Source organism: Corvus hawaiiensis, chromosome 2, assembly GCF_020740725.1.
Source record: "Corvus hawaiiensis isolate bCorHaw1 chromosome 2, bCorHaw1.pri.cur, whole genome shotgun sequence".
NCBI classification, from domain to species: Eukaryota; Metazoa; Chordata; class Aves; order Passeriformes; family Corvidae; genus Corvus; species Corvus hawaiiensis.
The window spans coordinates 23,821,503-23,835,426 of NC_063214.1; the positions used below are offsets into that span (position 1 = coordinate 23,821,503).

The following is a 13,924-nucleotide window of genomic DNA, read 5'->3' on the forward strand; positions in this document are numbered from 1 at the left end:
TACAAATCTGAAGATGTTACTTTCTTCAACCACATAGTTGGGTTTGTCTTAAACCTTGAGGAGAAATGTAGAGAAAAATCTAACTAACACCTTCATAGAATTTCATGGGGAGCTGTGAAATGATATTACTGTGATGGCCCATTTGACAGGTCCAGGCTGTTGCTTCTCCTTAATAACACAGTATGGCTGCACATAAAGAACCAGTTTGGGCCTATGAGTCAGTGGAACTCTCTTTATGCTTTGGTGGACTGGAACCTGTCAAGCCTTCTCCTGACATGACAGATGTCACACAGAAGTACGTACCATGGGCCTTGAAAAAAAGGGGAATATGGGCTGTATTTGTGAGCTGTGATTGCTGTACTAATATGTATAGGCTGTCCATAAGCACTGTTTGCTTCAGATCAGCTTCCTAGGCCCTTATGGATCTTGTCTTACACCTGCCTAGATCCTGGTGTCTAACAGAGCTGTGTGATCTGAAACTGGTTGTTTCTGCCAAGGAAACACAAGTGCAGTGTTGTTCGTTCTGGTGCTTAGACATCTGCTTGTCTGTATTCTTTCCTGCCTTTCCATACATATGTGTATGTTTTTATATTTTGCTTACTGCTCAGCCAAGATGATCCAGGGAATCACTCATGCAGGTAGGACATTAGAAATTGCATTTCATATGTCTGTGTCTCAAATTCACACTAAAATCTTGTTGGAATACAGTCCCTCCACCTCAAGTGGTGTGCTTGTGCAGGTAGAGTTATAAATCAAGTGTGGGTCCTGGATTAATCCTGGGGCAAAACCATAAAAAACCCCGTGTATTTTAAGTGGTGCAACTAAACAGGAATTTGAATCTGTGTTTACATTGAAAAGTGATGTGTTCAGATAATTCAGTATATGCATTGCCATGTGCATTTTGAGTAACTTCCTTAGAGGTGTCCAGTACAATTGCTGCTTTTTTAGGTGATCAATAAAGTGGGCATTTGAAAAACTAAAATGTTATGGGGAAGTAGAAGGCTAAAAGAAACACATGCAAAAAGAAAGCAAACCTCACCACTCTGGTAAAGTAATGAAAAACCAGTGTTGCACATAAGGTGACTTTGGTTAGAGCATGGCATTCTTAAAACAAAATTTTTATCCTCTTGGAAAAAAGTGATAGCTGATCGTTTGGCCAAATTTGGTGCTTGACTGGTCTTGTTTGGTTAGATTGATTAGGGTTTTAGTAGGTGGTGTTTAAGCACTTGGTTTTTAATTTTCAGCCAGCTGTGCACTGGAATTCTGTCAGAAAATTGGTTAGCTCCTGAGGGCTTGTGTTTAAAATCCCCTCAGTGCCAGTAAGAATATATTACCTGGCCTTGGCAAAGAGTGGGGTCTGTTGCTGCTTAAGGACATGGGTTTGCTCCATAACCTTAACTCTCACCTTGACACTGGCCTTACTCTCACCTCACCTTTCAGCACTGTCACAGCTGCCCCAAGGCCTGGCTTGGGCTGTGGTTGTCACCATGTGGCTAAACCGGTGCCTAAGGTGACGTTTGTGACAGAAGTGCCCTGTTGGAGAACTGTCATTTCTTGGACTCAGTGACACAGAAAGTCCTCTGGGACTTTTGCAACTTGAAGAACCTCACTTTGATGTGTCTATAACCAGTTATCTGATCTAGAAGTAGAACCTGAGAAAGATATTAGGCCTTTCCATTTGCAAACTACTCCTCTTTTGAAAGTGTGATTTATAACACAGCATTTTGTTTGGGTTTTCTTGTCTTCTTTGAGGATTTTTCCTTTAAAAACTCAAGCAACTTAGTTAAAGCTGATCTCATGGACACAATGGCAAACACAGCTGTCCTTGGGCGGGTGCCCAAGGTGGTGGCAGCAGGGGCTCCCTGTGGTGCTGGGGCTGCCCTGAGGTGCCTCCAGATGGCTTTGACGGGCAGGGCTGAGCCCTACACTCGTGGCAGTGGCAGGCCAGGGAAAGCCTGTGTGAGAAAGGGCAAAAAAACGGCACAGGGAGAGGAGGAGGGAACAAAAAGCATGAGAAACAGTGGCATGGGGAATGCCAAGGCCAAAGGCACCGCCCCGTGGCAAAGCGTGTATTCCCTGCAGCCAAGGGAGGGCTCCGACTGGAGCAGGCAGACCTTTCCTGAAGGAGCTGCTGCCCCTGCAGAGTGTGCCCTGGGTAGAGGAGTCAGGAATGAAGTTGGGCCTGGGAAAAGGTGAAGGGTAAGCGGTGTTTTAATGTTTGTCTGCTTCTCACTACCCAAACATACTAAAATATGCAATAAATTAGTTTTCCCTAAGCTAAGTTTGATTTGCCCATGGAGGTAATTGGTGAGTGATCTTCCTGGATTTATTTCAACCCAGAAGCTTTTCGTCTTATTTTCTCCCCTGTCTCATGGAGACGGAGGAAATGAGAGTGGCTGGGTGGGTGTTTGGCCCTTGGCCATGGCTAACCCAGCTCAGAACTGGGTGCTCAGTCGGTCAGATAGTAATTTTAGTCCTTTTGAGATGCCCTCAGTTGCAGCACATGTGTGTAGAAGGCTGGCAGGGACGATGTGGGATCCGTGGGTGACCTGTGCCTTGTGGGGCAGTAGCTGGAGGTCAGGAGTGCCTGGAGGCCCCTCAAAGTATTCTGGGCACCAACCTGTGGGCAGCTGGATGGAGTCCTGCGAGTCCCAGGTTGGAATCAGAGCTTACCACAGCAAATCATGTTTCTTATTGTCCCCTTTGATAGAAAAGGGGGTTGATACAAGAGTCAGCTAATGGCTATAAATAGGTTTGAACTGAACAGGACATTAAAAATCCTGTAGCAGAGTTTTTACTGTTGATCGCTTTGCTTTTGTTGAGGTTTTTATTCTGACCCTATTTACACTGAACAGTTTTTAAGAAATAAAATCCCAGACTGACTCACCTCTCCTGAAAAGTAGAGTCATGCTTGGTTCTGAACATTAGACATGATGCACTAAAATGCTTTATTTACTGATGCTGTGATTTGGTCACACTCTGGTATAGATGTAATCTACTTCCTATTGAAACTGGTAAAAGACACATCTTGAAGTTAGGTGAACTTAATTGGAAAGTATTTCATCAGACCAATTAATAATTAAGCAATAGTTTTGATTGCAGTTCTAAGATGATAGACAAGTAAGGAAACCAAATCCCTCTAAAACATGACCGGCATTCTTAACAAAATATCCTTAAGAGAGGCTATCTTGTCTAAATCATAGTCTTAAGTAAAATTTTCCAGTCTTGGAAATGGTTCCAAGATTTACTGAGTTTGTCAAAGAATTGGCAGAGCATTATCTTGCACTGTGCTGGCTGAAAACAGGTGCTGGTGTCCATGAGATGGAAGCAGACGCAACTGCATTTCAAACCTTGCATGGAGCTCATTGATTTTATTTGTGCAAGAAAGTTCATGAACATACTGTGTTATGAATGGATTGAATGGATTGTGGGTTTAAATAAGTCCCTGCCTTTTGCCCAGGCCTCTGGTGGCAGGCAGTAGCTTTTTTGAGGTGGCCAACACCCCAAGACCCACTCTCATTTGCAAGTTCTTTAGTAATTGTTGATTCAGTCTATTATAGAATGAATTATTTATTTAATAGACACAAAACTAACCAAGATTTAAAGATTTAAACCAGACTATTACTACACAGGAATAAGACAAAAAGAGGACAACTAGTATTATACATGTGGGGTTAAAAGTACCATTAATTTTACTGCTAGCGAAGAAATAATATAATTTAGGATCCAATGTTTCTTACCATCCAGTTTCTGATGGACCACACATCGAAATTCTTTCCCTCAATGTCCAGAAAAGTAACCACAAAGTTGCATCCAAATTTCGGGAAGAAATAGTCTCGCACATTCCCAGGGAGTCCAAGACTTCTGCCTCTGTGATAATCTGTAGTACTTTTATAGTGTAGAACAGGCCTCTAGGTCACCTATGGTTTTTTATCTCTTCCCACATCTGTTAAGCTTGCAGACCTTTTGGCACCAGGAGATGATACCTGCTGGGCCTTGCCCGTCTGGGTTATCTCTCCTATCTGCACTGGCCACCTGTGGTGCGAGAGGGGTGATATGCCCTGCTCCATACTGTTTAAACTCTTGAATAAGTATTTTCTGATTGGTTCATGTGGAGGTTTTTATTTTTTGTTTATATTTTAGATTTGTTGTGGAGATCTCACCCTGTCAGTTTAACATTCCCTGAACTACATTTTGGTATAGTTAATCGTTACATGGAGGATTAGACTGTGCCTCCTGGGAAAGGATGGGTGAAAAAATCCTTGACTTAAATAGAAAGTTCAGCAGGTTTGCCTTCAGGTCTGTTTATTGGCACATAAGTCTTGTGTCTGTGAGGGGCAGAGGGAGAAAGTGTTTCAGACATTAACTCAGTGAAACTATGGTCTCTTTGATCATATGCTGATGCTCTGGTATCTGTAGTATGTAGCTGTGAATCTGGTAGTCTCCTGGTGCAGGAAGCCTTTTTTGGAGTGATACAAAGACTGACTATACACCCTGAGGGAGGCAAAATATCCATCACCTTTGAGTGGAGTTTTGCTTGAGGATAGACTGCAAAACCAGACATAGAGTATGTGAATCAAAAATCAAACCTTTCAAGGCCAGGAACCATGGCTGACATTGCATATATTAGAGTGAAGACTTGCTGCAATGAGTGCTTAGTGGCACAAGTATGACCACCAATAAAAAAAGGAGATCCTTTAGAAGTGAGAGGAATATCTCAATACAATGAACTTCAGTAATTTTCAAGTTCAGTTTCTCTCCAGCACTTAAACTTCCAGTCTTACAAATTAGAAAAATAATTTTTCCTTCATTCAGGAAAGATTCGTTTCTGTCAGAGCATGTCTCCCACTCTTGGTAACTTGACAGTTGCTCCAGGCTTACAGAATGGATTCCAAGCCTCTTGGGTTTATTTTAAGAGTTGTGTCAAAACTGCTAGTTTTTCTTCAGGCTGATGGTCTTCATCTGATTGTTTTTCTGAAATGTTTTTCGCATTTGACCCAGAGTTGTTTTATATATGCGTGTGAATCCCATAACTGGATTTTGAAACTGATGTGTTTTGAAGATTTCCAAACAAGCAGAATAAAATTAATGCTGAAAAGAACCCATCTTCTTGCAGTGATTTCAGTGCATTTACAGTGTTTTAGTGCACTGGGGAGTCTTGTAAAAAACTGAGTGGTTTATAGGGTATTACCAGTTTTCTTTGTGTTTTATTTCTCTGCATTTGCTTTCTTTACGGAACTGCTAGAAGGCAAAATGTATTTTAGTGTGGGACTCCATGTCATTTGGGATATAAGAGGGTTAGCAACCCAGAGAGGCACATGATGTGCTGTATGGAGCAAGTGACCCAAAATCTAAGTTGCAAAATATGACTGAAAAAAGCCTTATTTTTATGAAGTTATGAGCAAAATAGTACCATGAAAAATTTGTTTTGCACATGTGCTTCTTGGTGTAGCATCAGAATCAAGGAAATAGCAAAAATGACTGCATTTATCTTACCACATCCAGCTTCAATTTCTGATTTTATTTTTATCTAGTGGGACTCCTACTCCACCTTTGGATGCTGACGTCACCACACTGAGAGGTCAGTTTTAATCTAACTGCTGTTAAGGCTGATTTTGAAATATCAGAAAATTGAGAAATGAATGTGTTTGGATTTCAGAAAAAAGCTCTGGATTTTTGCATCTCTGTAATGTTGTTTGTAATCTGGAGATCGTGTTAACTGCTGACAATTTGTTATTTTATGAATCGTGAAAATCCTACTTGAAAAATTAGTTCTGTGCCCTTTTTATTGCACTTAAGTTCATGTTTCCAAAAATACATCTGCTTAGGCAGAATGTTATAATTTTATATTGATTAATGTATTTGATACTTTTCCTCAGGCCCTTAAGGTGTCTTCTCTGCTGTTGCTGTTGTGATGATGGGAATAGGAATCAAATTTTACTATTGGTTTATGCTTGCTGAACTGCTTCTGTGTGTATCTACATGACCATGGGTATATAGAAAAAAAAACTCAAACAAAATAATACTTTTCTCTTTCAGATGCAGCTGCCAATGTTCCTCCCCCTCATGAGATCTCTGTTGAGACTCTTGCAGGTGATACCATCCATGAGCTTGACAATGTAGTCCCTACTGTGAGTGGTTTTTTTCATTTGGTTCAGCATTCTGTTGCCTTCCCTACATGATGATATTTATGGTCACTTACATATTTCTAGCAATTAAAGGTGTCATTAACATAGTGTGTTAACACAAACTTGAATTTCATAAAATCAGGGCGTGAATTTCTAGTTTTAAAATATTTTCCTGAGGAGATATTTTTTTCATTTGGAGAGGCTTTGAAATGCCTCTTCCCCAGCAGTCGGAGATAACAGATCAGTTGAGCTATCAGATGAGGATTTTGCTAGTGCCGTAGGATGAGAAAGGGAATGCCTGGTGGTTCTGAAAGCTCCAAGAAGAATGTGGAACACTCTTATTCCTATGGAAGCACGTTATACCTTAGGTTGCTGTAGTAGTGTTTCAAGGGTCTGAGTGGTACAACTGTGTAGGACAGCAGAGAGGTGGCCTGGACAGCCTTGAAGACGGATTCTCTGCTCCTTTTCTCTGTTGATATAGGCAAACTTCTATTTATCATCTTACAGGCCACCTTTTCTGTGATATTTAACCAAAGCTCACAACACTGGGAAATCTAGACCCCATACTTAAAATATCTCCATAGAAGTGAGCTGACCACCACATAGGTTCCAGGGAAGTATTTCCTTCTAGGAAACAGGTCCTCTGGATAAATTTAAATCCCACACTCTAGAGTCCAACTGCAGTATTCATGGGCCAACACGACTGAAGAAAATTTTGCAAGCCAGTGGTATAAATCAGCTGGCTTTTTTTTTCTTATAAAAATGAAACTCTCAATGGGTAATGGAGAAGTTCACAAATTTGCATATATGCATGCTGCATATAACAGCTGATTTATTGTACTGGTTTTAACTGGGCCCTATTATTCAAGAACCTAGTGTGGCCATGAAACAAAGCTGATCCAAACTGTACTTTCTCCTAGAGCTTTAAGTGCTGACTGGAGCTCTGATGCTGGAATAAATACAGAATATGAAACAGACAGTTTCTGACTCAAGTGCAGGGTCTGGCCTTATATTATGCAACAAGAACACTTGTGGTTTGGTCCCAAGAACAGCATTATTCTTTTTTTGAAACAGAACTGCCTGGAATATTTCTACTGGAGCAGAGAATAGGGCCACTTGGTAAATTGGAAAGGAACCAGAATTAGATTGCTGCTGCTACAGCGTTTTCACTCTGCACAGTTACATCCCACCTCACTGTTCTCAGCAGCCAAAAGGCATTGCTGATTACAAAGCCAAGAGTGAGCAAAGCTCATCTTCTGCGCTTTATAGGTTGATTGTGCCAGGTTTTGGGGGGCTTACAAATGATTTAAACTACATAGTGTTGCAAACAGCCATATGGTAGCACTATATATATATGCCTGCTGTGTGTATCTCTCAAATGCTAACTAACCTTAAGTTATGTGCCAGTCCTTATGGTCTTTGGACAGAGTTAACCAGCGAAAAAGAGATGTGAGGGGCCAGAAAGAGAATTTAACTAGCAAATTTTAGAGGGTTCCTAAACTATGTAGAAATTGCTCACTGATGGCAGGTAAACTTTCTGGAGAAAGTTTTTCCATTTCCTGCATGATTCATAACTTAGGCTGCAGTTTTGATGAAAAGATCTGTTTTGCTGGCTCTTTCTCCTTTTTAACAGGAAAAAGGCAACAACTATGTATGTAAATAGTCAAAGGGAAAACCTCTAGCAAAAGACATTTGGCTAAAGTTAACAAGCCAGCCTTCCCTTCTCTCCCAGACAAAGCTCTGGTTTTTTTTTTTTCTGATGTCTTTCAGTATACCACAAGGAATTGTATGCTGTTTTAAAACTGCTAGGGAAGTAAGCAGAAAGCATGCAGACATTCAAATTAGATTAAAACTTGGCATTCACTGCTGCCTGTGGCAGTGTGCATGATTGCTACATGCATCCCTGATGCACTGCACAGCCACTGCTCTGGGGCTTTTTGGGCAGCTGTAGACACAACAGTTGAAGCCCACTGCTTTAGCTCAGCAGAGCTCCTTGCAGTTTCCCAATGCCCATTGTGTATCTGGGGGGATCCTTCACCTCCTGAGGCTGAACAACGCAGGATGTTCTTCCAAATGGAGAACTTGGCAAAGGTAGCTTGTCTTCCTGCTGGAATAGTAAGTAGGAGTAATGTGATAAATTGTGTGAATTTTGGGTAAATCAACCTTGGTTGACTGGGCTCAAGTGAGATGTTTGGGTATCCATGGCTGCACTTTAAATTGCTTCATGAACATCCCACACAACTGTATTTCTGTTTGTACCTGAGGTCAACTAGATGGACTTACACTGAAGATGTCCAAATAGAAAACAGAATTATCTTCAATATGAGAATTCTCAAGAAATGTTCTTGTTTAGTAGATTGCCTTATTAGTTGCTGCCTCTGTCCCTGAGGTTTCACAAGCACTCCATTATAGTGCAAGGCAAACAGGTGTGCTGATGGCTCCAGTGAACACGCTGTGCTTTGGACTGCAGTGTTCAAGTGTCATTCATAAGTGTATCTCTTCTCTCCCTTCTTCCTTCCTTTCCAGATCAATAATGAGATAAAGAAGCAGGACGAAAAGCTAGTCAGACCCGTAACAGAGCAGATGATTGAGTTCAACATTTTGATTGTTGGTGAACAGTACAGTGAGGAGCTGAAGGATCCATCTGCTGCTGAGTATCAACTGCTGTCTCAACGATTCATTTCTCAGGTGATTCCCTTCCCTTAACTTTCTTTTTTCCTTTTGCTGGCTCTGCAAAGCGATAGTAGCAAGAAGCCTCTGTGCCAGGGCTGATTTTTGTCTCCCTATTGTTTCCAATATGTGTTTTTTATTTTTTCTATAATGGTGGTAATTATATTACCATCATCTTTTGGGGGCAAGGTGTATGTCTTCCTTTTCTCTCTGAAGAGGCATCTAAGTTGTCATATGGTTGCTTATCATGAGGCTTATCTTTTCTCTAGCTTTGCCTCCTTCTTAGTCCCATTTAGTTGGGGATCTCTGAATCCTTTTTACTGGAGCTAACCCCGTGCCAGATCCTGGGCCAGATGGGAAAGAGATGTACTCTTCACTGCAGCCAAAAAGCATCACCACAACTGTCACAAGTTGCTAGCGTAGGCTAGACATCTTAGTTTTCCTAGTTGTGTGGCCAAATAGCAATGCCATGGTATGTGTGTGTATAAAAAATATAAGTTGGGACAAAGTCCACCTGGCACATGGATGTTCCACTCCTTTGATCCCTTGCCTGGTTTTCTCTGAATAAAGAAGCTCTTGGAAAAAAAAGTCGGCAGCACTGTGATAAAGTCTCACCAGAGTTTAAAAATAAGGAGATGGCGGAGGGAAACAAGAATTTACAGAGTAAAAAATAATCACCAACTGGCAAGGATCTTTGGGAGCTAAAAAACCCTCTAAACCAGCATGTACTTTAAGTATTCTCTATCTTGGTTTTGTCTCCTGTAGCACAGTTAATTATCTTGGCAGTCTCTTTCCATTTCTCCCCTTGGAATGTGTCTATACAGTTCTTGGGGAACACTGGATGTTCTTCTGACTTCTTATTTTCCCCTTTTCTAATAATGAAACAATGCCACCAAAACTACTCTTCCATAAAGAAAGAGAATATTTAACTGGTTTTTGCCTATTAGATATAGCAGCTCAGATATATTTTTGGAAAATGCTAAAAACACTTCCTGATTTTTCACCACATGAGAAGAAGTGAATGGAATCTGTGTTAATTTTTTGGCTTTCCCTCAAAATAGATTAAAAGCGTGTTTGAAGGACTACCTGGATACAAAAACATCCATATCCTGGATTACAGGTAAAAAGATACTGATGCATATGTGGTGATTGAACACGATTGTGCATGGTGGTGCAATGAGCTGACACGATGCTTAGCAGAATGTCAGGCATGTGTGTGGGAGTTCCTAGGATGTATTAACCAAGTGCTTTCATATTTGCTACCTCTATATATGCAGCTGAAATAGAAATACAGAACTATATGTAAATGCAATTTTTTTTTTCTTCTGGCATTTACCAGAGGATCTCACATGAAATGTTTGCTGTGATTTTAAGACAAGGCATTCTTATTCAAGATTCTTTACTAAAACAAAAAGATATATTTGTATCTGATACTTCTTCTAATATGTCCAAGTGCTAAACAAGGAAGGACACAGAAACCTTTTTGGAAAAAGTGTGGTGTATTTAAATTTCTTTTTCAAATTCTTAATGTTAATTTGGCATGACTCTAAAGGTTAGTGTTTAGGATACATAAGGTTTCTCTCTTGGATCAAAACAAAGGTGGGAGATAGTTTGATAAATGATATGGAATGTTTTAACTCTCTGTATTCCTATAAATAAATTTTAAATACCTGATTTCCTCAAATCCATTTGTGCTTCAGAGTGGCATTTAATTTAAGTTAATGCATCAAACATAAGATGTCTGAGTTTTGCAGCACAGGGCTCACAAATTGTGATTTTTCTTGAATGGACTGGATATAACTCTCAGAATCTAATGAGTGTGTTCATAAATTAATCTAGATTGCGTTTTCTTTGAGACTGTAAGCTGTATTTATTGCCTGGGGTATTTTAGCTAGAATACACACAGTAACAAAGCAGGCATAGTGAGAAAGGTGTTGTGGTTGGAGCCCTAGACTATGTCCAGCTTTCAGCCTGGAAGGTAGCAAAACCTTCCATCTTGGTATCTGCAGTCTAATATGTTTGCAAGCACTTGGTTCATTTGAGAAGAAAAATAAAGGGCTGATATTTCTAGCAAAGTACTGGAGCTCTGTGCTCTGCTGTGCATGACAAAACCCATTGGTTGTAAGTCAAACCTTTAGGTCAAATAAGTGAGCCTTGATCTTCTTGGTACTGACAGCAACTTAACTGCATTATTTACAATAATCTGAGATGGCTCTGCTCTGCTGATTCCTTGGGATCAATAGGCAATAGTTCAGTAAAAGCAGAACAATTTGTTATGTAGCAGAATAGCTATGAGTAACTATGCAACTTAAAAGGATTTTGCTGTATGTGTTTTCAAATGGGTGTGCCCTGTAGAACACCAAAGAAAACTTGTTAAAGCTTTAAGACTTAAAGGAAACTATGATATTGATTTAACAGGTTTTGCTGTTCTATTTTGTTTTTGTATTCAGCCCTTCAGAGGAAGACAGGTAAAGACAACTTTTTTATAGATATTGTCATAATACAGATAGGAAGAACATGTTTAGCTGGAGGACATAGTTTTCTGGGATTTGTAGTTTTGGCTTCAGAGCATGATAGTTATCTAACATAAATATTATGAGAGAGGGTTCTGCCAGAAACTGCAAGCAACTGATCTGGTTTCATTAAGGATAAACATAACTTGTTTATTTAAGTCCTAATAATAAAAAAACCCTCAGGAAAAATCATCGTAAACACAAGTCAGCTACTGGGGTAACTTTTGTATAAGAGTCTCTTTCGTGAAGAAAACAAAATTGCTTAACAATGACTCAAAGTCTTCATACTTTGCAGCAAAGTCTTGAATAGATATGGGACTATTATCATTACTGAAATTGAAGTAGATAAGAAACCCACAGTTCTCCAGCAAAGGCTGTTGGCTTTGCTTCAAGGCCAGAGGTGCTGCAGATCTTAGCAGAACTTTAATGTTCTTTAGCAGAACATGGGATCAGTCTGGACTTGTTTTTCATCAGACATATGCAAGTTAAGAATCCAGAATTTTCCTTCTTTAGTGTGTTAAGAATTTCACAAGACACAAAAAGAACTGCAGCCTTACCTCACTGAATGTATTAATTTGTTTCGTGTGTATCTCAGCACAGGCATAGCCAGTTTCTGTGAACAAGTCTAAAAAGAATGAGAATTCTAACTTTTTAAGAAAGGTTAGATAACACAAATCTCTTCACAAACTATAGTGACTTAAAGGCATCCCCTACTACTGGGCACTTCTGCAGGCTAAGATGCATGCCACTGTTCACAAGAGCTATGTTCCAGGCACCAGATGTTTAGCCCTTTCCAGAAAGAGGATGGTGTTGTAGTTATTTGTTAGGAATTATGAATGACAGCACAGTTGTATTAAATCTAAATGTTATGTTTGAGGAGCATATTCTGTTCTACCTTTCCTGCACCTTTTCACTACTGCTGTCCTTTTTAATTTCCTCTGCTGCCAGTCAGTGCCCATGGTGAGCCTATGGTGGGCTCATGTCAGTGATAGAGCCAGCAGCAAAACCTCATGCTCCTGGGTTTAGTCAGTGTGTTTGCAGATTGTCTCTGTTGTATCTGGCACTGGGGCTTTAAAGACTTCTCTGAACAGAGCCATTGTTTCAGAAATCTAACCCAGCTCTGTGGAATGAGGAAAACCTGTATTCAGAGCACATTTTTCTAACAATTCATGGGTTACTTAATTTTCTTGCTGTGTTCTGTGTACAGCCAAAATGCATTATATCTTCTGAAGTTCCCTTGTGCTTATGCCCAGTGTATGGTAAATCTGATTGCTGCCTAAGCTGTCATGTGGAAAAGGGCATCCAGATGCATTCAAGAGAAGAAAATTAAGAAAATGGAGGAGAGTTAATATGAAAAAACTCCTAAACTGTACACAGATCCAAAATTGAGCTATAGAATAAATGATCAAATGAGTCTATATAAATGTTCCCAATTATAAAAAGAATTAAATACTATTTTATTGTTATTAAAAACATTCTTTCAAGCAGGCTAACACTGCACAGTGACAGAGATTAGGACTCTCACTTGCTATTATAGATTGCTACTATATACAGCCTGTTTTTCCTGGCTATTTTCATACCTCAGAGCTGTTCCTACTATTGGCATGACCTTAAAATCCTCACTCTTGCCACTGCATGCTGGTGGACCCACTAATAATGCTTGCAGACAGCCAGTGTTTTGGTCTGCTTGTGGTCTGTCTGCCATTCACTAGCAGAAATACAGGACTGCGACCAGACCAGATGTCAGTTTTTGGTAGCATTTCCCTTGAGAATTTTGTGAAAAGAATGAAGTAGTTTTTATTTAGACTCCTTTTTATTTTCTTTGTATTTTTATACTAAAAAGGGTATTGACATGGGTTCTTGTGAAAAAATATTGTTTGCTTGCTTTGGAAAACCTGGCATTTCTCATCTGTGTTCCTTCTCTTTGTACAACTGAAGTGGGGTGGAAGTTCACTATGCTGTCACATTTGATGGAAAAGCTATGAGCAATGCCACCTGGGACCTCATTAACCTTCATTCAAACAAGGTGGAGGACAACTCCTTTATGGGCATAGAGGATAATCCAACAGTTGTGTACACCATCAGTGATTTCCAAGATTATATTGCTGAGATCCTCCAGAAGAATGCTCTGCTTGAAAATGCTTCCATGATTTTAGACCCAAAATCTCTCCAGCTTACTAATGGTGGGTATTAATTATGATCCATTGGTGTGCCACACATCTGACTTCTAAAATAAATCTCAGATGAGTGAACTATTCAGCTATCTTCTGAAAAATGAAACAGAACAAAATCAACTCTGTTATAGCCTGTTTTGCTCTGATCTTAACCAGGCCAAGTCATTAGCAGTAGCATCCCATTCTTGAACCATTAGCCTAGACCCCCACACACACCTTTTTTTTTTTTTTAATTTTTGTTTTGATATGAGGTTTGTGGTGTGCAGTTTCAGTAATACTTCCAAAAGTTAATAGGAATTAAAGGAGGAAATGTGGTTCACATGGTGCATATTGCATCAGGGTGACCTTCAGCTTAGTATGTCTGTGTTTGCCTTAGCAGCACAAAGGAAATACCCAGGCTATTGTTGAATATTCAATGATCCCACTAGAGGTGACGAAA

General features: G+C 39.9%; 1 protein-coding gene across 5 annotated transcripts in view; it reads left to right on the top strand.

The window, feature by feature from the left end:
- The window catches only part of IMPG2 (interphotoreceptor matrix proteoglycan 2), a 55,845-nt gene that overhangs the window by 26,196 nt on the left and 15,725 nt on the right, over positions 1-13,924 (top strand). For 4 of the 5 annotated variants that reach the window (XR_007201696.1, XM_048295157.1, XM_048295160.1 and 1 more), the window contains exons 6-12: positions 609-638; positions 5,535-5,581; positions 6,040-6,131; positions 8,655-8,816; positions 9,860-9,918; positions 11,249-11,266; positions 13,250-13,494. Coding sequence is in view for 4 of the 5 variants with exons in the window: in XM_048295157.1 (XP_048151114.1) it covers positions 609-638; positions 5,535-5,581; positions 6,040-6,131; positions 8,655-8,816; positions 9,860-9,918; positions 11,249-11,266; positions 13,250-13,494 (653 nt within the window). In the remaining variant the exon portion in view is untranslated. The remainder of the gene's footprint in view (positions 1-608; positions 639-5,534; positions 5,582-6,039; positions 6,132-8,654; positions 8,817-9,859; positions 9,919-11,248; positions 11,267-13,249; positions 13,495-13,924) is intronic. The other variant, XM_048295159.1, reaches the window with a different exon arrangement.